The 21,482-nt window shown below is 40.8% G+C and overlaps 1 protein-coding gene across 2 annotated transcripts; it reads left to right on the top strand.

Moving 5' to 3' along the window:
• The first annotated feature begins 10 nt into the window (after positions 1-10).
• Positions 11-20,815, top strand: GDE1 (glycerophosphodiester phosphodiesterase 1). 2 transcript variants are annotated; one of them, XM_002826193.6, is made up of 7 exons: positions 11-679; positions 1,108-2,134; positions 6,609-6,784; positions 12,847-12,952; positions 16,043-16,135; positions 18,712-18,923; positions 20,188-20,815. In XM_002826193.6, the coding sequence occupies exons 2-7, from the start codon at positions 1,874-1,876 to the stop codon at positions 20,333-20,335; spliced, it is 996 nt and encodes a 331-aa protein (XP_002826239.1). In that variant the 5' UTR covers positions 11-679; positions 1,108-1,873; the 3' UTR covers positions 20,336-20,815. The 2 variants fall into 2 exon arrangements, with proteins under 2 accessions (XP_002826239.1, XP_024097162.1); XM_024241394.3 differs by lacking the exon at positions 11-679 and having other exon boundaries at positions 2,115-2,134; positions 6,613-6,784.
• The last annotated feature ends 667 nt before the right edge of the window (positions 20,816-21,482 follow it).

Genomic DNA, 21,482 nt, shown 5'->3' with positions numbered 1-21,482 from the left:
CTACCATCCCCGAGGTGCATTGCGCGCCCGCGATGGAGGACGTAATGCTTAACAGCCAGCACGCTGCACGCCGGGAAACGTAGTCTTCATTGCAAGCTAGAGACTAGAATTTATTAATAAATTTACTTATTTAGTAGAATAGGAACACCCCTCAGGGTCTGAAGCCCCCTGAAGTGTTCCTTGAAGTTGCCATTTTTTTCTTATCTGTATAAAGATAACCCCTTTCTATGCAGCCGTTAGAAAACATGTATCATTCACCAAAATATTTTCTTGTAGGTAAAAACTGGCTGAACCCACCGGACGTGATGGCTTACGCCTATAATTCCAACATTTTGGAAGCCGAGGCGGGAGGATCGCTTGAGTCCAAGAGTTCGAGATCAGCCTGGGCAACAAAGGGAGACGGCATCTCTACAAAAATTTTAAACGTTAGCCGGGTGGGGTGGCGCAAGCCTGTGGTCCCAGCTACTCGGGAGGCTGAGGTCGGAAGATCGCTTGAGCCCAGGAGGTCGACGTTGCAGTGAGCCATGATTGCACCACTGCATTCCAACCTGAGCGATAGAGTGAGACTGCCTGAAAGGAAAAAAAAAAAAAAAAAGTCTGAATCCTAGATGCCAGCTGGAAGGCTTAAGACATCTATCCCCTTTGCAAATCAGTGGGAAAACACACTAAAGGAAAAAAGGTAACAGAAAAATCCCTGAATATTTTTGCAAAGTTCTCTACATAAAAATGTTACCAGTCTTCCAAAATATGTCCAGGGGCCCCTTTTCATTCCCTAACTCGGTTTTACGGTCTATCTCTCTTACCCTCCTTCCAGTGCCTGTTTTTGCATATGTAAAATGGGGATTTTAAAAGTGCCTATCACAAGGGTGGTTGTGAGGCACAGTTGAGGTAACTCTTTGCACAGTGCCTGGTACAAAAGCCCTTAGCAGAAGTAAGATTGGGGGAGGAGGAGTGAAAATGTCACAAATCACTGGGGAGGACTTTATGTCAGTCCCCACCCTGCCATTAACTGCTTAATTCACCTATCCTCAGTTTCCTCATCTATGAAATGAGGGAATCCTTAAAACCCCTTCCAGTTTTATAATCCGATTGTGCCTTCTTTGCTAGGCTCTTCCAGTCCCCCAGAATCTGGAAAATAAAGTCGATTGAAATCAGTCTCCTGAGATAGTAACTGTTAGGCTGTATTGAGAATGAGATAAGCATATAAAGCGTTTGCTCGCCAAGTACCTGGGACATGGTAAGTGCTCTGTAAACGTTAGGTGTACTTGCTAACTTTTATTTCCTCCCACAAGAATGTGAGTCCCATAAGAGCAAAAACCCCGTAGGTCCTGTTCAACTGTGTCCAGAGCACCTGGACCGGTATTTGGCACATCTTGAATTGAACTGAACTGAACTGAATTGAATTGAATTGAATTGATAGTCTAAGCATCCTGCCTCTCCAAGTTCCCTGGAATTCAGTTTCCTCAACGGCAGATAAAGGAGTCACTAAAATCCCTTCCAGTCCTACAGCTTTAGGACGGTTCTTATCCCTCCTTTTTTCGCCTAGGAGTCTGAACGCCCAGGTTGAAGTTCAGACCCCGGAAAACCCTAACCCACCTTGGGTTTGGAACGTGAGTCTGGGGCCTGGGGCCTGGGCCCGCCCCCGTTGCCATGGAGCGGCTCCGCCCACTGGCGCTGCGAATCCCGATCCCTGATTGGCTGGGCGGCCGACTCCTTCTCTGGATGTGTCCGCTGCCGCCATTGTGCGGCGCTGGTCCCCTCAGAGGGTTCCTGCTGCTGCCGGTGCCTTGGACCCTCCCCCTCGCTTCTCGCTCTACTGCCCCAGGAGCCCGGCGGGTCCGGGACTCCCGTCCGTGCCGGTGCGGGCGCCGGCATGTGGCTGTGGGAGGACCAGGGCGGCCTCCTGGGCCCTTTCTCCTTCCTGCTGCTGGTGCTGCTGCTGGTGACGCGGAGCCCGGTCAATGCCTGCCTCCTCACCGGCAGCCTCTTCGTTCTGCTGCGCGCCTTCAGCTTTGAGCCGGTGCCCTCTTGCAGGGCCCTGCAGGTGCTCAAGCCCCGGGACCGCATTTCTGCCATCGCCCACCGCGGTGGCAGCCACGACGCGCCCGAGAACACGCTGGCGGCCATTCGGCAGGTGAGACCCCCACGGTCGCGCCCCTCGGTCCTCCCGAGAGCTCGGACTTCTACTTTTCCTTCCCAGGGTTCCCCGATCTTCTCAGGACGGCCTTCCCACTTCCTCTTTCGTCCACAAGGCACACTCCTGGCCCTTGATCCCTCCCAGTGTCTAGGGATCTCCGGACTTGAGGTTTTATATTTACAGAAGACAGCAGATTTGTATATAGTTTCTGTGCGCCTGACGCTGAGGTTACAGCCAGGAACAAGGTCAAAAGTGTCCCTGGTTTACAGAGTGTACATCGGAGTGCGGGAGGCAAGCCTTAAACAAGTAAACACATAAATGAGATAACTTTAAGATTGTGATAGGTGCAATGAAGAAATCGGGGGAACTCGAGGGGAAGAGTTACGCTGTTTTATTTAGATGGAATAGTCAAGAGAAATCGTCTCCGAAGAAGCAACATTTGAACAGAAACCGGAATTATAAGCAGCCAGGCAGGTGCAGAAGGTCCTGAGATGGGAATAATATAGGGGTGTTCAGGTAACAGAAGAGGCAGTGTGTGGCCTGACTTCAAGGAACAGAACAAAGACTGGTGTGTGAATGAAGTAGAAAATGGGTCAGGTCAAATAGGGTCTTGGTCAGTAATTGAGGTTAGTCTAAATAGATCACCCTTCACAGGACATACGTTTGCTTGTCTTCTAAATCACTTGAGTCATTTCCTGATCACCTTTTCCCCAGACACACACATTCGCACTCGCACAACCCTGGCAGCTGGACTCATATCAGTTTCTGCCCCCTCCTTTTCACAAGGCACTCCTGAAACTTTTGATACCTCCCAGGTCTTGGCATTCTCCTGGCTTCATAATAATGATAACATACTGAGAGGGCTTTTCAGTGGATTAGGCACTTTTGCATCTGTGTAAATATATCTGATTCTCTTTCTTTTCTTTTTTCTCTCACTCCTTCCTTCCTTCTTCTTCTTTTTTTTTTTTTTTTTTTTTTTTTTTTACTTTACAGAGTCTTACTCTTTTCTTTTGCCCAGGCTGGAGGGCAGTGGTGCAATCTCCACAAACTGCAACCCCTGCCTCCCGTGTTCAAGCGATTCTCGTGCCTCAGCCTCCGTAGTAGCTGGGATTACAGGCGTGTGCCACCACGCCCAACTAATTTTTGTATTTTTAGTAGAGATGGGGTTCTGCTATGTTGGCCAGACTGGTCTCAAACTCCTGGCCTCAAAGTGATCCACCCGCCTCAGACTCCCAAGGTACTAGGATTACAGGCATGAGCCATCACACCTGGCCTCCCTCATTTCCTTTTATTTTCTTTTTTCTTTTTCTTTTTTTTTAAACGGAGTCTCACTGTCGCCCAGGCTACAGTGCATTGGCGCGACCTCGGCTCACTGCAACCTCTGTATCCCAGGTTCAAGTGATTCTCCTGCCTCAGCCTCCCAAGTAGCTGGGATTACAGGTGCCCACCACCACATCCGGCTAATTTTTGTTATTTTTAGTAGAGGGAGGGTTTCACTATGTTGGCCAGGCTGGTCTCAAATTCCTGACTTCCAGTGATCTGCCCGCCTTGGCCTCCCAAAGTGCTGGGATTACAGGCATGAGCCACCGTGCCCGGCTCCAGATTTATACTTTTATTTTTTATTATATTTTTAAATTTATGGGTTTTTTTTTGTTTTGTTTTTTTGTTTTGTTTTGTTTCGTTTTTTGGTTTTTTTTGAGACGGAGTTTCACTGTTCTTGCCCAGTTCAATGGCGTAATCTCGGCTCACTGCAACCTCTGCCTCCTGGGTTCAAGCAGTTCTCCTGCCTCAGCCTCCTGACTAGCTGGGATTACAGGCATGCGCCACCATGCCCAGCTACTTTTGTATTTTTTTTAGTAGAGACCGGGTTTTGCCATGCTGATCAGGCTAGTCTCGAACTCCCAACCTCAGGTGATCCGCCCGCCTCAGCCTCCCAAAGTGCTGGGATTACAGGCATGAGCCACTGCCTGGCCAACTTTACCAGTACTTCTATGTTATTCCAGTAATTGAGATAAAAAGATGAACCCCTGGTTCTAATTCACATATTAGTATATATATAGGAGATATTGCAAGTTCAGTTCCAGACCTGAGTAAATAGTCAATAAAGCAAATGTTGTAATAAAGGGAGTCACAAATTTTTTGATTTCCCAGTGCATATAAAAGTTATGTTTACACTATATTGTAATCTATGAAGTATGTATATATATGCACATATACACACATATATAAGTTTTCATCCATGGTTCCTGGCTCATAACTCTCAGCCCTTGCTACAGTCTTTTGTTAGGCATCCTAGGCCTTAGGAGCTGGCCTCAGGAAACAGAATCTCTCCAACCTTCTCCTGCCCTCCTTTCACCTACCCCAAGGCAGGACTGGAATCTTTCCCTGTCTTTCAAATTGTTAGTCTTAAGACCCTCCTCAGAGAGGGACCCCACCCTATATCCTGGGGGAAGGAATGCTGACATCATGAAGCTTCCATAAAAACCTAACAGGAATTAAAAAAATAAAAACTAAAATAAACCTAAGAGGACTTGAAGCCAATTGGTCAGAAGTTCCAGAGGCCCCAGCTTGCTATTTGTGTCTGGAGGAGGGTGGGGTGCAGTCTTGGGGACCAAGCCCTCAACCTATGATCTGACACTATCTCCAGGTAGATAGTGTCAGAATTGAGTCAGAGGATACCCAGCTGGTGTCCACTACTTATTGGTGGGGAAAACCCCCCACATTTTTGGTCACAGAAGTCAGGGTTGATTGTTGTGAGAGCAGAGGGAAAATGTGATGTGTTTTTCCAAAATAGTTGTACATCTGTATCACATGGGAAAAGAAAAAGATTTAAATAAGGCAGAAAAATCTCCACCCATAAAGGACATTATTGGTAAATTTGACTATATTACCTTTAAAGATGTGTTTAAAAGGACATAATAAATAACAATGGCTAACATTTATTGAAATCTTAACTATTCACTAGCACAGTGCTCTGTATTGTTTATGGGTACTTAAGTAAAAACCTGTAAGGGAGTGGCATGAGAATGATATACACCACCTTTAAGACAGTAATTACCTCCAGAGAGGAAAGGAGGAGAATGAAAGGGAGAATTTCAGCTGTATCTATAGTGTTGATAGTAAAACTGAAGCGGATAAGAGTGCAAATTCTACTGCATCCTAGCTTGTGCAGCTCTGGGCAAGTTTCCTACTCTTTCTTTGTCTCAGTTTTCTTATCTGTTAAATGAGAATATTAATAGTACCTGCTTCAGGGTTGTGAGGATCAAATGAGTTAATACATTTAAAGCACTTAGAAGAGTGCCTGGCAAATAGAAAAGGCTCAATAAATAATAGTTTTGTTGTTGTTGTTGTTGTTTAGTGCAGAAAGAGATTGAGGAAATTAGGTCAAAACATTCACATATGTTAAATCTTTTTTACTGTAGATGTTTGCAATAGACCATGACTTAAAATATTTTTTAAAAAATTAAAAATCTTGATCATGGCTGGGCACAGTGGCTCCTCACACCTGTAATCCCAGCACTTTGGGAGGCTGAGGCAGGAGGATTGCTTGATCTCAGGAGTTCAAGACCAGCCTGGGCAACATGGTGAAACCCCATCTCTACAAAAAATACAAAAATTAGCTGGGCATGGTGGCACATGCCGGTAGTCCCGGCTACTTGGGAGGCTGAGATGGGAGAATGGCTTAAGCCCAGGAGGCGGAGGTTTTAGTGAGCCGAGATCATACTACTGCGCTCTAGCCTGGGCAACAGAACCAGATCCTGTCTCCAAAAAAAAGAAAGAAATCTTGATCATAATGAGCATTTCACATCTTTATTGTGATAAGGAAGCAAACATTAAATAGTGTGTCTCCAGAGGAGCATGGCTCGTGTAATTTAAGGTCCAAATTATCTTTTTAGATAAATTCTAATCTATCTCATCAAGCTTAACAACTTATTGGCCAACAGCCAGTGCCACTTACATAAACAAAATGTGATATGTCCTAGAAGCAGGCGTGGTGTCTTTGTGGTAGAGGGTGGAATTAAACCAACAAAAACCTGACTCATTTATGCCAAAGTAGTGAAATATCTGACTAATCAGCAACCATAGGGTGATCATCAGAACTGCTGTACCAACAAAGAGTGTAGGTAAACAGTGGAATTGTCTAAGTATTCATAAGCCATTGATGACCCATATAGTTAAACATCCAGAGAAAACGTAAGTTCCTGAAGTCTCCTAGTCTTCCACTGTGAAAGTAAGAAGAGTGGGAAAAATTTTTTAAAGTTTTTAAGGAATCCATCAGTTAGGAATTGAAGTAAGGTTATATACACAGAAAACAGAAACAGGTCAGGATTGCTGTTTGGTGGGGGAAGTGGAAGGAAAATGAATCAAAAAGAACAGCTGTCTTAGCTAGCCCTGCTGGTCTTTTGGGTGGTTAGATGCAAAATAATGTTTGTGGCCATTTGACAGTAATATTGTTGTTGTTTTTGTTAAGGCAGCTAAGAATGGAGCAACAGGCGTGGAGTTGGACATTGAGTTTACTTCTGACGGGATTCCTGTCTTAATGCACGACAACACAGTAGATAGGACGACTGATGGGACTGGTCGATTGTGTGATTTGACGTTTGAACAAATTAGGAAGCTGAATCCTGCAGCAAACCACAGACTCAGGTAAGTAGTTTATTGTCAGTTAAACAGATCTTTCTTTTAGCTTTTATTGGAAATGACAGACACTGGTGCCTTCTAATTACATCTGCCCCAGGAGAGTTGTCTTTTTTGTTTTGAACTGTATATAGGTCTCCTAAGTAATGAGCAAGTGCCAGGAACAACAGAAATTAGGCATTATGTTTTTAATCTTTCCCACTGAGGCTAAATTTGGCTTCAGAATTATTCTCAAGATAATACTGTCTAGTCATTATAGAATCATGAGGCCGAAAGCCATTGCTTGGCAATCTTCTTGCCTTCAGGTGTACCAAGAAGCAAATTATACATTCATTAAAAGCTTCGAGTAACATTATAATATCACATTTTAACTTAACCCATTTAATTCTTCTGATCCTCATAACAAACTTGTGAGGAATCACAGAATTGTAGGAATAGAGAGTATCCTAGAAATCATCTAGAATAGCGCTTTGCAGTAGAACTTTCTGCAATGATGGAAATATTTTATATCTGCACTGTGTAATATGGTAGGTACCTGTGGCTATTGAGCACTTGATATGTGGCTAGTGACACGAGGAAGTGAATTTTTAATTTAAATGTAAATTTAAACTGAAATAGCCATGTGTGGCTACCATGTAGGATACTATACATCTAGATCAATCTTGCCTTTAGAGATAATCCCAGAAAAGTTAAATTATTTACTCAAGGGCAAATAACTAGTTCATAAAGAAGCCAAAACTAGAATCTATCCCAAGTTTTAGTCCAAATCATGCTGTTTTTAGCTGCCCCCAGTGTCTTTCAACCCTGTAAGAGCAAATCAGTGTCTAATTTAATTCCTTCCTGGTAGAGTGTAAACATAGCTTCCAAAGTATGTACACCAGAGCTAATCTTACAAGATGTTCCACAAAAACAGGGTTCAAATAAGATCAAACAGTGTACTCTGAATACTTCAGTTGTGGATAAACAGTCTACATCAGCTGATTCTTACTTGTAACTTAGCTTTTCTCAAACTTACATGACCACAGAACCTACATCCTCTTCCCCACTTACAGCTGTAAACACCCTTGGAATTGGTATGCTGAGTAATATACTGTACTTTGGAATGTGGTTATTTAAATTCCTCTCTGCTTGTCATCTTTGCAGTACTGAAAAGTGTGTGCTCACTGGTTATTCATGTAATATCAATTATCCAGACAATGATCGATTCTCTTGGAAAATTAAGTATTTGACCCAACAGTTATACTTTTTCCTAAAAGATGATCCAGACCTATTTTCCTAGGATCTGAAAAACATTAGTCAGCCGAAGGAAATCATACTGTAGGCAGAAAAGAATATTGGTAACACTTGAGAATTATGAGTCCAAATTGCTAGAATTGTTCTTGACTGTCATCAGATATTGTATTGCTCTGCTTATGCAAGGGGAAGGCTGGTTTTAATATTATAATGACATTGCAGCTAATAAAATGTCAGGTTCAAAGTTAATACTTAAAGCAAAAATGTTTAGGGTCATCAGTACCCTTAAAAATCCTTTAAGGGAGCATTGAGTCCATTTCTCTGGAATTTGTGCATCGTAGGAAAAAAAATTGTGATTTTCAAAAAATCCCTTAAGAAGACATCATAGCAAAGGCAACATATTATCCCAATATCTTTAACACAACCAGTCTTCGCTCCACTATTGGAACAGAGTGTGTTTTCTATGATTGAACACTAAATGAAGTAATTAGCTTGTGTTTACGGATCATGTTGTGGGAAAAAATAGATATTTTCTCTAGAATTACGCTCAGTGTGATGAGATGCTTGTCCTGAGAGGAGGGTAAGGAGGAAACTAAGATCAGCCAAAGGAACAACAAATTCAGGTCTCCCATCTTTCACTGTCAGGGAATAGAAATTGATTAGAATGGCGGGGATAATTGCCTGTAGTGTTTAAATTATCCTTATCAATTTTTTTTTTTTTTTTGAGATGGAGTTTTGCTCTTGTTGCCCAGGATGGAGTACAATGGCATGATCTTGGCTCGCTGCAACCTCCACCTCCCGGGTTCAAGTGATTCTCCTGCCTCAGCCTCCGGAGTAGCTGGGATTACAGGCACGTGCCACCACACCCGGCTAATTTTTGCATTTTTAGTAGAAACAGGGTTTCGCCATGTTGGCCAGGCTGGTCTTGAACTCCTGACCTCAGGTGATCCGCCCACCTCGGCTTCCCAAAGTGCTGAAATTACAGGCATGAGCCCACTGTACCTGGCCTACCCTTACCGTTCTTTTAAAGCATGATCTTACAGTTGAAATAATGCAGTTGAATTAGCATTAAGTTAAATAATAATTTTATTATGAGAGAAAAGCTAATTTCTTTTGTATCAAGCACTTAGTTTTCATTTTCTTTATCAGAATATTATATCTTAGAAAATTATTTATTTTAAACAGTTGCACTTAAATAAATACACAATACAGTTAACAGATTTATGTATTCCTAAGAATTCCTCCTGCATAGGGTTCTATTAGGGAAATTACAATCTGAAAGTTAAGTCTCTGAGTTTTCCAAAGGTGGCATATACTCTGCCCTTTGGGGAGTAGGGTTATTAATAATGTTATTAATTCAATAGAAATTCAGTGATTTCTTAAAAATTAAATGATTTTTGTTGTTGTTGCTGGTCTTTGGTCAAGAATATCTGTATTTGAACATATGGAGGTTCCTGAATGATGGAGCACCCAGAAAGGGCAATGGAAGCTCTATGCCCCTTTCCCCATACCTCACCCTACGCATCTCTTCATCTGTATCCTGTATAACATCCTTTATAATAAACCTGTAAACATGTTTATTTGAGTTCCACAAGCCACTCTAACAAATTAATTGAACCCAAGGAGGAGGAGGTGGGAACCCCAATTTAGAGCTAGTATCAGAAGCACAGAATTACCAGAGAAGGAAAACAAATCAAAACAAAACAAAACAAAAAACAGAAAAATAACATCCATTATACAATGTAAGAAACCAAAGACAGTCAGTCTCTAATCTCTGTGCTCAGGTATGTGTGTGCTTCATTTCTTCTCATCTTACAAGTCTTGGGTTTTCAATGCTCACTGGTCACCAGGATATGAATTAAAAATGTCTTGGGCACCACCATGTGGTCCAGTTGTCTTAACCTTTCTAAAAGTGCTCATGCAAACCATTTACTTGTTGCTTCTTACACAATTACAGCCCAACCTACTTGTGGTTAAAAGCAACCATAGCATGTTTGAAAGTCTCATGCAATAAAAGGGAAGTTTATGATTGCATTTAGTCTGTACTTACTGGATACTTTCAGTTTTATCAGTCCCAAGTACAGCAAACTCTGGATAATATGGTTAATTACTTCCTCCATGATTCTTTTGACCTTCATATCAATTTTGCTAAATATGGAATAATTGACTAGCCAGAGCAATCAGGAAAGAGAAAGAAATAAAAGGCATCCAAATTGGAAAAGGAGGAAGTCAGATTACCCCTCTTTGCTGACAACATGATTTTGTATGTAGAAAAACCTAAAGACTTCACCAAAAAACTGTTAGAACTGATAAACAAATTTAGTAAAATTGCAGGATATAAAATAAATGTACAAAAATCAGTAGCATGTCTATACATAAATAATGAACTAGCTGTAAAAGAAATCAAGAAAGCAATCCCATTTACATAGCTACCAAAAAAAACAATAAAATACCTAGGGATAAATATAACCAAAGAGGTGAAAGAGCTCTACAAGGAAAACTACAAAACACTGATGAGAAAAATTAAAGAGGACACAAATGGAAAGATATCCTATGCTCATGGATCAGAAGAATTAATATTCCTAAAGTGACCATTCTACTCAAAATAATTTACAATTCAGTGCAATCCCTATCAAAATATCAAAGACATTCTTCAGAGAAATAGAAAAGCAACAACCCTAAAATTCATATGGAACCATAAAGAAGCCCAAATAGCTAAAGCAATACTGAGCAAAAAGGACAAAGCTGGATGTATCACACTACCTCACTTCAAGATATACTACAAAGCCACAGTAACCAAAACAGCATGGTATTGGTATAAAAACTGACACACACACACACATACACACACACAGACACACAACAGATACATAGACCAATGGAATACAATAGAGAACCAAGAAATAAATCCACATATTTACAGCCAACTGATTTTCCATGAAGGCACCAAGAACATACAGTGGGGGAAAGGACACTCTCTTCAATAACTGGTACTGGGTAAACTGGATATCCATATGCAGGATAATGAAACTAGACCCCTATCTCTCACTATATTTAGAAAATCAACACAAAATGGATTAAAAGTTTAAATTGAAGACCAGAAACTATAAAACTACTAGAAGAAAACATAGGGGAAATGCTCTGGGACTTTGGTCTTGGCAAAGATTTTATGGCTAAGACCTCAAAAGCACAGGCAACAAAAACAGGCAAATGCGACTATATTAAACTAAAAAGCTTCTGCACAGCAAAGGAAACAATCAACAGAGTAAAAAGAAAACCTGTTGAATAGGAGAAAATATTTGCAAACTATTCAACAGACAAGTAACTAATATCCAGAATATACAAGGAACTCAACAGCAAAAACAATAATAATCCCATTAAAAACATCTATTCAAATCCTAATTTGAATAGACATTTTTCAAAAGAGGACACACAAATGGCCAACAGGCATGAAAAAACACCACAAATTAGTAGGGAAATGCAAATCAAAACCACAATGAAATACCATCTTATCTAGTTAGAATGGCCATTATTTAAGAGATTTTTAAAATACCAGATGCTGGCAAGGATACAGAGCAAAAGGAACTCTTATATTCTGTTGGTGGGAATGTAAATTAGTACAGCCATTATGGAAAACAGTATGGAGGTTTCTCAAAAAACTAAAAATATAGAACTACCATACAATCCAGTAATCCCACTAGTTGGTATCTATCCAAAGGAAAGGAAACTAGTGTATCAAAGGCATACTTGCACCCCCATGTTTATTGCAAAACTATTCACAATAGCCAAGATATAGAATCAACCTAAGTGTTCATCAGTGGATGAATGGATAAAGAAACTGTGGTAAATATACTCAATGGAATACTATGTAGCCATAAAAAAGGATGATATCCTGTCATTTGCAGCAACATGGATGGAACTGAAGGTATTATGTTAAATGAAATAAGATAAGCCAGGCGCAGAAAGGCAAATATTACATGTTGTCACTCATATATGGGAGCTAAAAAAGTTGATCTCATGGAGGTAGAGAGGAGAATGATAGTTACCAGAGGCTGGGAAGGGTATAGGGTTGGGGGAAGAGGAGAATAAAGAGAATTTGGTTAATGAGTACAAACATACAGTTAGATAGAAGGTATAAATTCTAGTGTTCAATAACATAGTAGGGTGATTATAGTTAACAGTCTGTTGTATATTTCAAAATAGCTAGGAGATTTGGATGTCCTAACACAAAGAAATGATAAATATTTGGGGTGATGGACATCCTAAATACCCTGATTTCATCATTATACATTATGCGCATATCACAAAAATATGTCTAAGTGTATAGTAATAAAAATGTGGAAAAAAGAATATCTATAATTTGGTTCAAATTATTACAGTAGGACAGGCGCGGTGGCTCACACCTGTAATCCTAGCACTTTGGGAGGCCAAGGCAGGTAGATCACTTGAGGTCAGGAGTTCAAGACCAGCCTGGCCAACATGGTGAAACCCCGCCACTACTAAAAATACAAAAAATTAGCCAGGTGTGGTGTTACACGCCTGTAGTCCTAGCTACTCGGGAGGCTGGGGCGGGAAAATTGCTTGAACCCTGGAGTTGGTGGTTCCAGTGAGCTGAGATTACACCACTGCACTCCAGCCTGGGCAACAGAGCAAGACTCCGTCTCAAAAAAAAAAAAAAAATCTTACAGTAAATTATCGTGGACTTTGTTATGGTCAAAGAAAGGAAGTTGGAGAAAACACTCTTTCCTTTTGATTGAGAGACATTTGCAAAATGTTTGTTGCAATACAGTTTATCTGTTTCTCTGTTTTCCTACAACGTATTTTCTCTTCTCTTACAGGAATGATTTCCCTGATGAAAAGATCCCTACCCTGAGGGAAGCCATTGCAGAGTGCCTAAATCATAACCTCACAATCTTCTTTGATGTCAAAGGCCACGCAAACAAGGTACAGTTTAAACTGTGGACTTCACTTTGTTAAAAAGACATCTTATTTCATTGACAGTCATTTCCGAAGTTACATGTATTTTGTTATTTATTCTTTTTAAAACTTATCTTTATAAATTATATTTGTTTAATGGAAGTGTACAATGCAGGAATCTATATCATTTAAGGAAACAGTACATTATGGAACTTTTTAACCTTTTATAGAACCTTTACAAAACTTCTGATATTCAATAACCAGCACAAAATGGAAGAGTCAAGTTTCTATTATTTACATAAAGCATTTACAAAAGATATTAAGTAAACAGTAAAAAAGGCACTTCTAGAAAAAAACCACTCAAGTAACCTTGAGTTACTTGAAAAAAAAGGAATTCCGAAGTTGTACACAAGACCAATTTTATCTAGCTTTAAAGTTAAGGGCCTTATATGGACAACTATGGACTGCATTTAAAGAGAATTCCTATATTAAAAGCTTCTAATAGTTAACAGAACATATACCTTTTACATAGATTTATCCCTTTGTATAATTTATATCCCTTATGTATAGTTTTTTTATTCATTGATTTTAGCAGTTATACTTTTAACAGAAAATCATTTATTTTCTTCAAATGTGTTTAACATTCCTAGATAAAATTTTGCTTAAATTTTAGGGCCTGCACTTTTATTCATAAGAACATATTATTACAGTGAAAATCAGTGGGAAGATATGATTCTGATTATATTTGTTCTCTTATAACCAGCTTTTCAAGTGCAAGTACTTTTTTCCCCATTTGGGCAACTTGAGTATTTTTCCCCTAGCAATATTAATAATCAGTAATGGCCATCTACTGGTTGAGAATTCTGATGATGCCATTTTTTTTTTATTAATCCCATGATATCATTGAAACCAGTTGTTAAAACCCAAAATGGCCGGGTGCGGTGGCTCACGCCTGTAATCCCAGCACTTTGGGAGGCCGAGGCGGGTGGATCACCTGAGGTCAGGAGTTCGAGACCAGCCTGGCCAACATGGCGAAACCCCATCTCCACTAAAAATACAAAAATTAGCTGGACGTGGTGGCGGGCACCTGTAATCCCAGCTACTCGGGAGGCTGAGGCAGGAGAATCACTTGAACCAGGAAGACGGAGGTTGCAGTGAGCCAAGATTGCGCCAGTGGTACTCCAGCCTGGGTGACAGAGCGAGACTCCATCTCAAAAAAAAAAAACCTGAAATGTGGAGCCTAAGTATACACTCTAATTTTATTACAGTTAACTCCTATTTTTGAAGAAGGGAGAGAATGGTAACTAATTTATTATTCTGGTAAACTGATAGTTGTATACATCTAGGTTTTCCAATCGGTCTGCCTTAGAATCACCTGGAATACCTATTTTAAAATACAAATTCCTGGGCCATTCTCCCTAGGGAAGAGATTCTGAAAATGTCTAGGGTGGGCTCAAGGAACATGTTACAGCCCACATTTGGGAACCCTGATAGGTCCTACATTTCACCCATGGTATACTGACTTTCATGCTTATTCTCTTTTATATATATATATATATATTTTTTTTTTTTTTTTTTTTTTTTTTTCTTTTTTTGAGACAGTGTCTCACTCTGTCATCTAGGCTGGAGTGCATTGGTGCGATCTTGGCTCACTGCAACCTCTGCCTCCGGGGTTCAAGCAATTCTCCTGCCTCAGCCTCCCAGGCAGCTGGGATTAGAGGCATGTGCCATCACACCCGGCTAATTTTTGTATATTTGATAGAGATGGGGTTTTGCCGTGTTGGCCAGGCTGGTCTCAAACTTCTGGCCTTGAGTGATCTGCCCACCTTGGCCTCCCAAAGTGCTGGGATTACTGGTGTGAGCCACCACACCTGGCTTCTCTTAGAATACTTTTTAAAAAGAAGTAGACATTTAAAAAAAAATCTAGCTATTTGAGTTTTCTGGATGGGTGCTCATGGGTGTTCAGCCAAGACTGGGTAGAACATAGTGACCTAATTCACCAAGATGGTAGTAGAAAGGGACAAGTGTAGGCAGCAAAGTGGAGCTAGTAGAGCACGGTGGCCAAAATCATGGGCTTGGGACTCCAACAGTCCTTGACTGAGCTCTTACTACAGGATAACCTTAACTTTGATGAGCTTCAGTTTCTTCATGGGTAAAGTGGGGATACTAAAAGCAGTTACCACATAGGGTTGTTGTGAGAATTAAATAATGTAAACGCGAAGAGTTTACAGTGCATGTCTTTGTTCAAACAGCAAAAAAAAAAAAAAAAGCTTTCTATAGCTCGCCTTCAGTTGCATTAGTGAAGAGGAGGCATGACATGGATAATTCGTGTTCTTTTTTATTTTGGTGGGGGAATGCATTTTGCTCATCATATTTGGTTAGGGGTATGTGTGACATTCCAAAAATTAGCAGTGTTTCACGAATTATGCAGCAGCAGCATTGCATCCCACATGGCTGGTGACTTTCTTGTTGTTAGCTGCTATTGAGGTCACTTCACTAGGAGTTACCAAATAATACTTAAATTCTATCATGTCTTCTTCATTTCGTAGCTAGACTACTATAAAAAGAAACTTCTGTTCACGTTGGGAAGAATTGGGAGCCCCTTAACTCTTCCCAGTCCCTCCTACCCTTGCCCCATTGCCTCTCCCTCCATATTGGTGATGGGTAATGCGTCCTCTCAGTCCCCTGGACTGAGAAATCTACCCTCTGTAGTTCCCAGACTGGCTGGCTCATGTTTCATTTGGAAAAGGCACAGAGTGATAGAGCTGTGGGTATGAAAGGACTTTTCATAGTGGCTAAACTAGGGTATAAGGCAAGGAAAATTTTGCCTCTGGCCTCATCTGGCCTACGGCTTACCATACTTTTCAAAAGTATGACAAAAGGGGTGAGGCCCTCAGAGGGAGTAAAGCAGCAGTACTCCACCTTCTTCCTTGTTTGCTGCTGGTGTGAGTTTAAAATGCATCCCAGTGGATAATAGACTCTGCCAATAATTTCAGCACCTCCATTTCTAGTAAACTTCTGTTTTATTCCATAGGGTTGTACTTATGATAGTTATTGGCTGGGGCTATCTATCACATTTTAATCAATTTTAAATATATGAATCTCTTTATTTTACAGGCTACTGAGGCTCTAAAGAAAATGTATATGGAATTTCCTCAACTGTACAATAATAGTGTGGTCTGTTCTTTCTTGCCAGAAGTTATCTATAAGGTAACGTTCGGGATTTTTCTTGGACATAATAGGTGAGCTGGTGTAGATAATTGCAATGGGCTGTGTAAGCACAGGATAGATGCCTATCAAAGTGAACTGCATCAAGGTCACAGTTGAGAAGCTCCTCTTTTAAATTAACAAGAGAAATTCCAGAAGGGGAATGTACTCATACTCCTTACAGAATGCCATTATTCCTCTTTTGCCTCTTCTTTTATGTTGTTTATAGGCTCACTCAGATTACTGTGGTAAAATTCTCACAACAGAAAAGAATTATGTAGCCCCCACTTCTCACCAACTAACAGCAGAACATACCTTCATAAAATAAATTCTTAATTATGGAGAATCTAAAGCATGCATAAAATAGAGTAGTACAGTGCACCCTCCCCTTAACTGTAATCCAGCTCATTTCACCCATAACCCCATTGATCCTCCCCAGTGTTATTTTGAAGCAAATCTTATTCCATCCATAAAATTGCAGTAAGAATCTTTAAAAAGTGATGCCATTTTATTATTTTATTTATTTATTTTTAAAGACGGGTTCTCCCTCAGTTTCCCAGGCTGGAGTGCAGTGGTGTGATCACAGCTCACTGCACTCTTGACCTTCCAGGCTCAAATGATCCTCCTGCCTCAGCCTTCCAAGTAGTTGGGACCACAGGCGCACGTCACCACGCCCAGCTAATTTTTTATTTTTATTTTTTGTAGAGACAGGGTCTCCCTGTATTACCCAGGCAGTTCTCCAACTCCTAAGCTTAAGCAATCCTTCCACCTCAGCCTCTCAAAGTGCTGGGATTACAGGCATGAGCCACCGTAACCAGCCTACTGATGCCTTTTTAAAAACATAGCCACAATGCCATTATCCCATCTAAAAATTATTAACAATAAATTCTTCATATCATCAAATATCCAGTGTATAAATTTTGACTTGTCTCAGAAATGTCATAAATGGTTTTTTGTTTTTCATAAATTGCTCATTTGAATAGGACCCAAATAAGATCTGCGTGTTACAATCATAAATCTTTTTTTGTTTGTTTGTTTTTGAGACGGAGTCCTGCTCTGTCGCCCAATGGTATGATCTCGGCTCATCGCAACCTCTGCCTCCCGGGTTCAAGCAATTCTCTTGCCTCAGCCTCCTGAGTAGCTGGGATTACAAGCACACACCACCATGCCTGGCTAATTTTTTTTGTATTTTAGTAGAGATGGGGTTTTGCCATGTTGGCCAGGCTCGTCTCGAGCTCCTGACCTCAGGTGATCTGCCTGCCTCGGCCTCCCAAAGTGATTACAGGTGTGAGCCACTGTGCCCTGCTGGCAACTGTAAATCTTAAAACTTGCAGGTTCCGTCTCTCTCTCTCTGTTTTTTTGTTTGTTTGTTTGTTTTGGGGGAGTCCTTGTTTCGTATTTACTGAAGAAACCAGATTATTGTTTTGTAGAGTTTACCCAAGTCCAAATTTTGCTGATTATGCCATGATATGGTTTAATACTTTTTTCTCTTTATTTTCTATAAACTGGTAGCAAGAGCTGGAAGCTTGCCTTGATGAGGTTAGGGTTGGTTATTCTTGGCAAGATAACTCTAGAGATGAGGGTGTTTTTCCATCAGGAGGCACTTGACATCTGGTTGACTCCTGTTGTTGTTAGCTGCTATTGATGCTCATTGGCCAGATCTGTCCATTTTCTAGGGAGCTACAAAATGTTGATATTTTAATTCTATTACTTCTTGCATTAGCTGAAATAGATCTGTAAAAAGAAACTTTTCCTCCTCTACTATTTAGTTACCAAATAGGCAGAATAAATGCTTTATCTTTCCTTTTATTTACCAGTTTCCAAAATAACAAGCTGGTTCCGTAGCATTCTTTACCAATGACCAACAGAGCATACATTGAAAATTTTTACAGTGAGGATAGAGCCTATCAATAGAAGCTGTCATGGAGTTGAATAGGGTCATGGGGCTTGCAGACATTTGGAACAGTGTTTCCCAAACTTCCTTGACCACAGAGTCCTTTAAAATGTATAAGACATTCCCCCAGAGCAGAGACTGAAGGAACTCCACCCGCATCTCTCCATTTCTCTGTTGTCCTCTCCCATTCTCTCGTCACAATCCCTTCTCTCCCTTCCCACCTCACTTCCCCGTCCCCCTCCTCACCCCTACAACTCTTCAGCCATTTGCTCTGGAAAGGGTCAAAACTAAACAGCCCATCTTGAACTGACCTTGGTTCCATCCTCATTGAGTTCTAATTAATTATCTCTGGCCAGGATTTAAGTCGATAGCCAATTAAAAGTTTATTCTCGTGACATTATTAAAATTTGATCCTGAAGTTTTAATTTTTCCATTTTAAAGATAGGATTGCAGTTTTTAAGGATTGTGAAAAAAAAAAAGTTCTCGTATGTGCTGCATATTAATGCTTTACATTCTTCACATTATTTTCTCAAAGGGTTTATGATTGAGAACTTATTTAGTAGATACCAGGTCAGGGTACCAACCATGACCACCTTGTCTGATTGAGCACATTGGCTAAATCTAAACTAATAAGTATTCAACTTTATATATGATCATTATTTTACTTCCCCAAATTCCTTTTCAGATGAGACAAACAGATCGGGATGTAATAACAGCATTAACTCACAGACCTTGGAGCCTAAGCCATACAGGAGATGGGAAACCACGCTATGATACTTTCTGGAAACATTTTATATTTGTTATGATGGACATTTTGCTCGATTGGAGCATGCATAATATCTTGTGGTACCTGTGTGGAATTTCAGCTTTCCTCATGCAAAAGGATTTTGTATCCCCGTAAGTTGGAAGGTTTTTTATTTTACCCAGACAGACATCCTGAATGCTCTTATTTGAAAGGAAGGATTAACAGAGTAGACAACCTGAATTGGTTCTGACCTGCAAAGCTTACCATGCCTCTAAATTGGATTGCCAATTTTGCTTCTTAGGTGGGAAGAGTTCAGGCATATTTCACTGTTTTCAGACCAAGTCGATCACATATTTTCAGTTTTTTAGTGTATTTTGAAGAAAAAAAAATGAACCTGCGAAACTATGCTGAGCAAGGGATTTTATTTCTGTGACTGGTTTTTTTGAAAGCCAACACAGGATCCTGGGCAGAACCACAGTGAGGACATCCTGTGGGCACCAACCTCCCCACTACTGTCTTACGTTATAGGCACTCCCCCATCTCTCCCCATAAAATTTCCGTTTCCTAACCTGCTAGCGATCTCGGAATCATTTCTTTGGCAATTCTATATCTGTATATTTCAGCTAATTAGAGTTGTAGGTCTAGTATTATTTTAGACATACATGATTCAGTCCAATAAATATTTGGTAAGTGCCTACACTATTGCAAGGTTCCATGTTGAGAAGCTGAAGATGCAGTGGGTAAAGAATCAAAGCCATGATCTCTGCCTTTGTGACGTTTATAGCCAAGTGGGAGAGAGAGAGATGCTAATCAAATAAAAATCCAATCAATATAAAATTAAAACTAAGATACAGGCTATGTCAGAGAAAACTGTGCATGGACTATAATCTGATCTGGTCTGGGTTGTCAGAAACAGCATCCCCAAGGAAGTGACAGTTAAGCTAAGATCTGAAGGGTGAGTGGGAATTGGGAGGAATCCAGATCAGAGAGAAAAATACATGTAATGTGCTCTGGCAGGAAGGAGCATGGTTCTTTCTAGGAATTGAAAGAAAATTAATATTCTTTCAATTAATTTAAAATTAATCAGCACAGAAAAGAAAGGGGGAGTGTGGTGTGAGATGAAGCCAAGGAGACAGGTCGGGGCCAGGTCAGGCACACCTTCAGTGGCTGTGCCAAGGACAGTTGGGGGTGGCGATCATTAGTGAGCTACTGAAATATTTTAAGCTGGGACAGTGTAGAGGAGGTTCATGGCATCCTAGGTTTTGGAACAGTCCCTGTGATCACAGTGCAGAAGCCAGTTAGGAGGCATTCTCTGGGCACTATTGGTATGCAGTGAACACCATACTTAGTGGCCATTATAGATTCCTGAGACAGCTGCTTATTATTCTAACAGGATTGGCTTTCCTCTTTCCCCAGGGCCTACTTGAAGAAGTGGTCAGCTAAAGGAATCCAGGTTGTTGGTTGGACTGTTAATACCTTTGATGAAAAGAGTTACTATGAATCCCATCTTGGTTCCAGCTATATCACTGACAGCATGGTGGAAGACTGCGAACCTCACTTCTAGACTTTTACGCTGGGACGAGACGGGTTCAGAAACTGCCAGGGGCCTCATACAGGGATATCAAAATACCCTTTGTGCTAGCCCAGGCCCTGGAGAATCAGGTGACTCACACAAATGCAATAGTTGGTCACTGCATTTTTACCTGAACCAAAGCTAAACCCAGTGTTGCCACCATGCACCATGGAATGCCAGAGTTCAACACTGTTGCTCTTGAAAATCTGGGTCTGAAAAAACGCACAACAGCCCCTGCCCTGCCCTAGCTGAGGCACACAGGGAGACCCAGTGAGGATAAGCACAGATTGAATTGTACAATTTGCAGATGCAGATGTAAATGCATGGGACATGCATGATAACTCAGAGTTGACATTTTAAAACTTGCTACACTTATTTCAAATATTTATACTTAGCTATGTTAACATGTACTGTAGACATCAAACTTGTGGCCATACTAATAAAATCATTAAAAGGAGCACTAAAGGAAAACTGTGTGCCAAGCATCATATCCTAAGGCATACGGAATTTGGGGAAGCCACCATGCAATCCAGTGAGGCTTCAGTGTACAGCAACCAAAATGGTAGGGAGGTCTTGAAGCCAATGAGGGATTTATAGCATCTTGAATAGAGAGCTGCAAACCACCAGGGGGCAGAGTTGCACTTTTCCAGGCTTTTTAGGAAGCTCTGCAACAGATGTGATCATAGGCAATTAGAACTGGAAGAGACTTCCAAAAACATCTAGGTTTGTCCTCATTTTACAAATGAGGAAACTAAACTCTGTGGAAGGGAAGGGGTTGCCTCAAAAGTCACAGCTTAGCTGGGCACAGTGGCTCATGCCAATAATCCCAGCAATTCAGAAAGCTGAGGCAGGAGGATTACTTGAGGCCAGACTGGGCAACATAGCAAGACCCCATCTCTAAAAAATTAGGCATGGTGGTGCATGCCTGTATTCCCAGCTATTCAGGAGGTTGAGGTGGGAGGATCACTTGAGCCCAGAAGTTCAAGGCTGCAATGAGCCATGATTACACCACGGCACTACAACCTTGGTGACACAGTGAGAACCTGACTCTTAAAAAAAAAAAAAAAAAGATAACTAGAACTTCTAGAACTTCTTGTTTACAGTTAGCCAGAAACTATACAAGTGGTTTAACCTGCAT

This window comes from Pongo abelii, chromosome 18 (assembly GCF_028885655.2).
Source record: "Pongo abelii isolate AG06213 chromosome 18, NHGRI_mPonAbe1-v2.0_pri, whole genome shotgun sequence".
Lineage (NCBI taxonomy): Eukaryota > Metazoa > Chordata > Mammalia > Primates > Hominidae > Pongo > Pongo abelii.
Note: the sequence above shows the minus strand (reverse complement) of the source record. Positions and strands in the feature narration are given on the sequence as shown.

Bases quoted from the DNA above. Each gene is read 5' to 3' on its own strand.
- GDE1 (XM_002826193.6), top strand. From the start codon at position 1,874: ATGTGGCTGTGGGAGGACCAGGGCGGCCTCCTGGGCCCTTTCTCCTTC. The intron at 2,135-6,608 runs GTGAGACCCCCA...GTTTTTGTTAAG, and splicing joins CGCTGGCGGCCATTCGGCAG to GCAGCTAAGAATGGAGCAAC. The intron at 6,785-12,846 runs GTAAGTAGTTTA...CTTCTCTTACAG, and splicing joins GCAGCAAACCACAGACTCAG to GAATGATTTCCCTGATGAAA.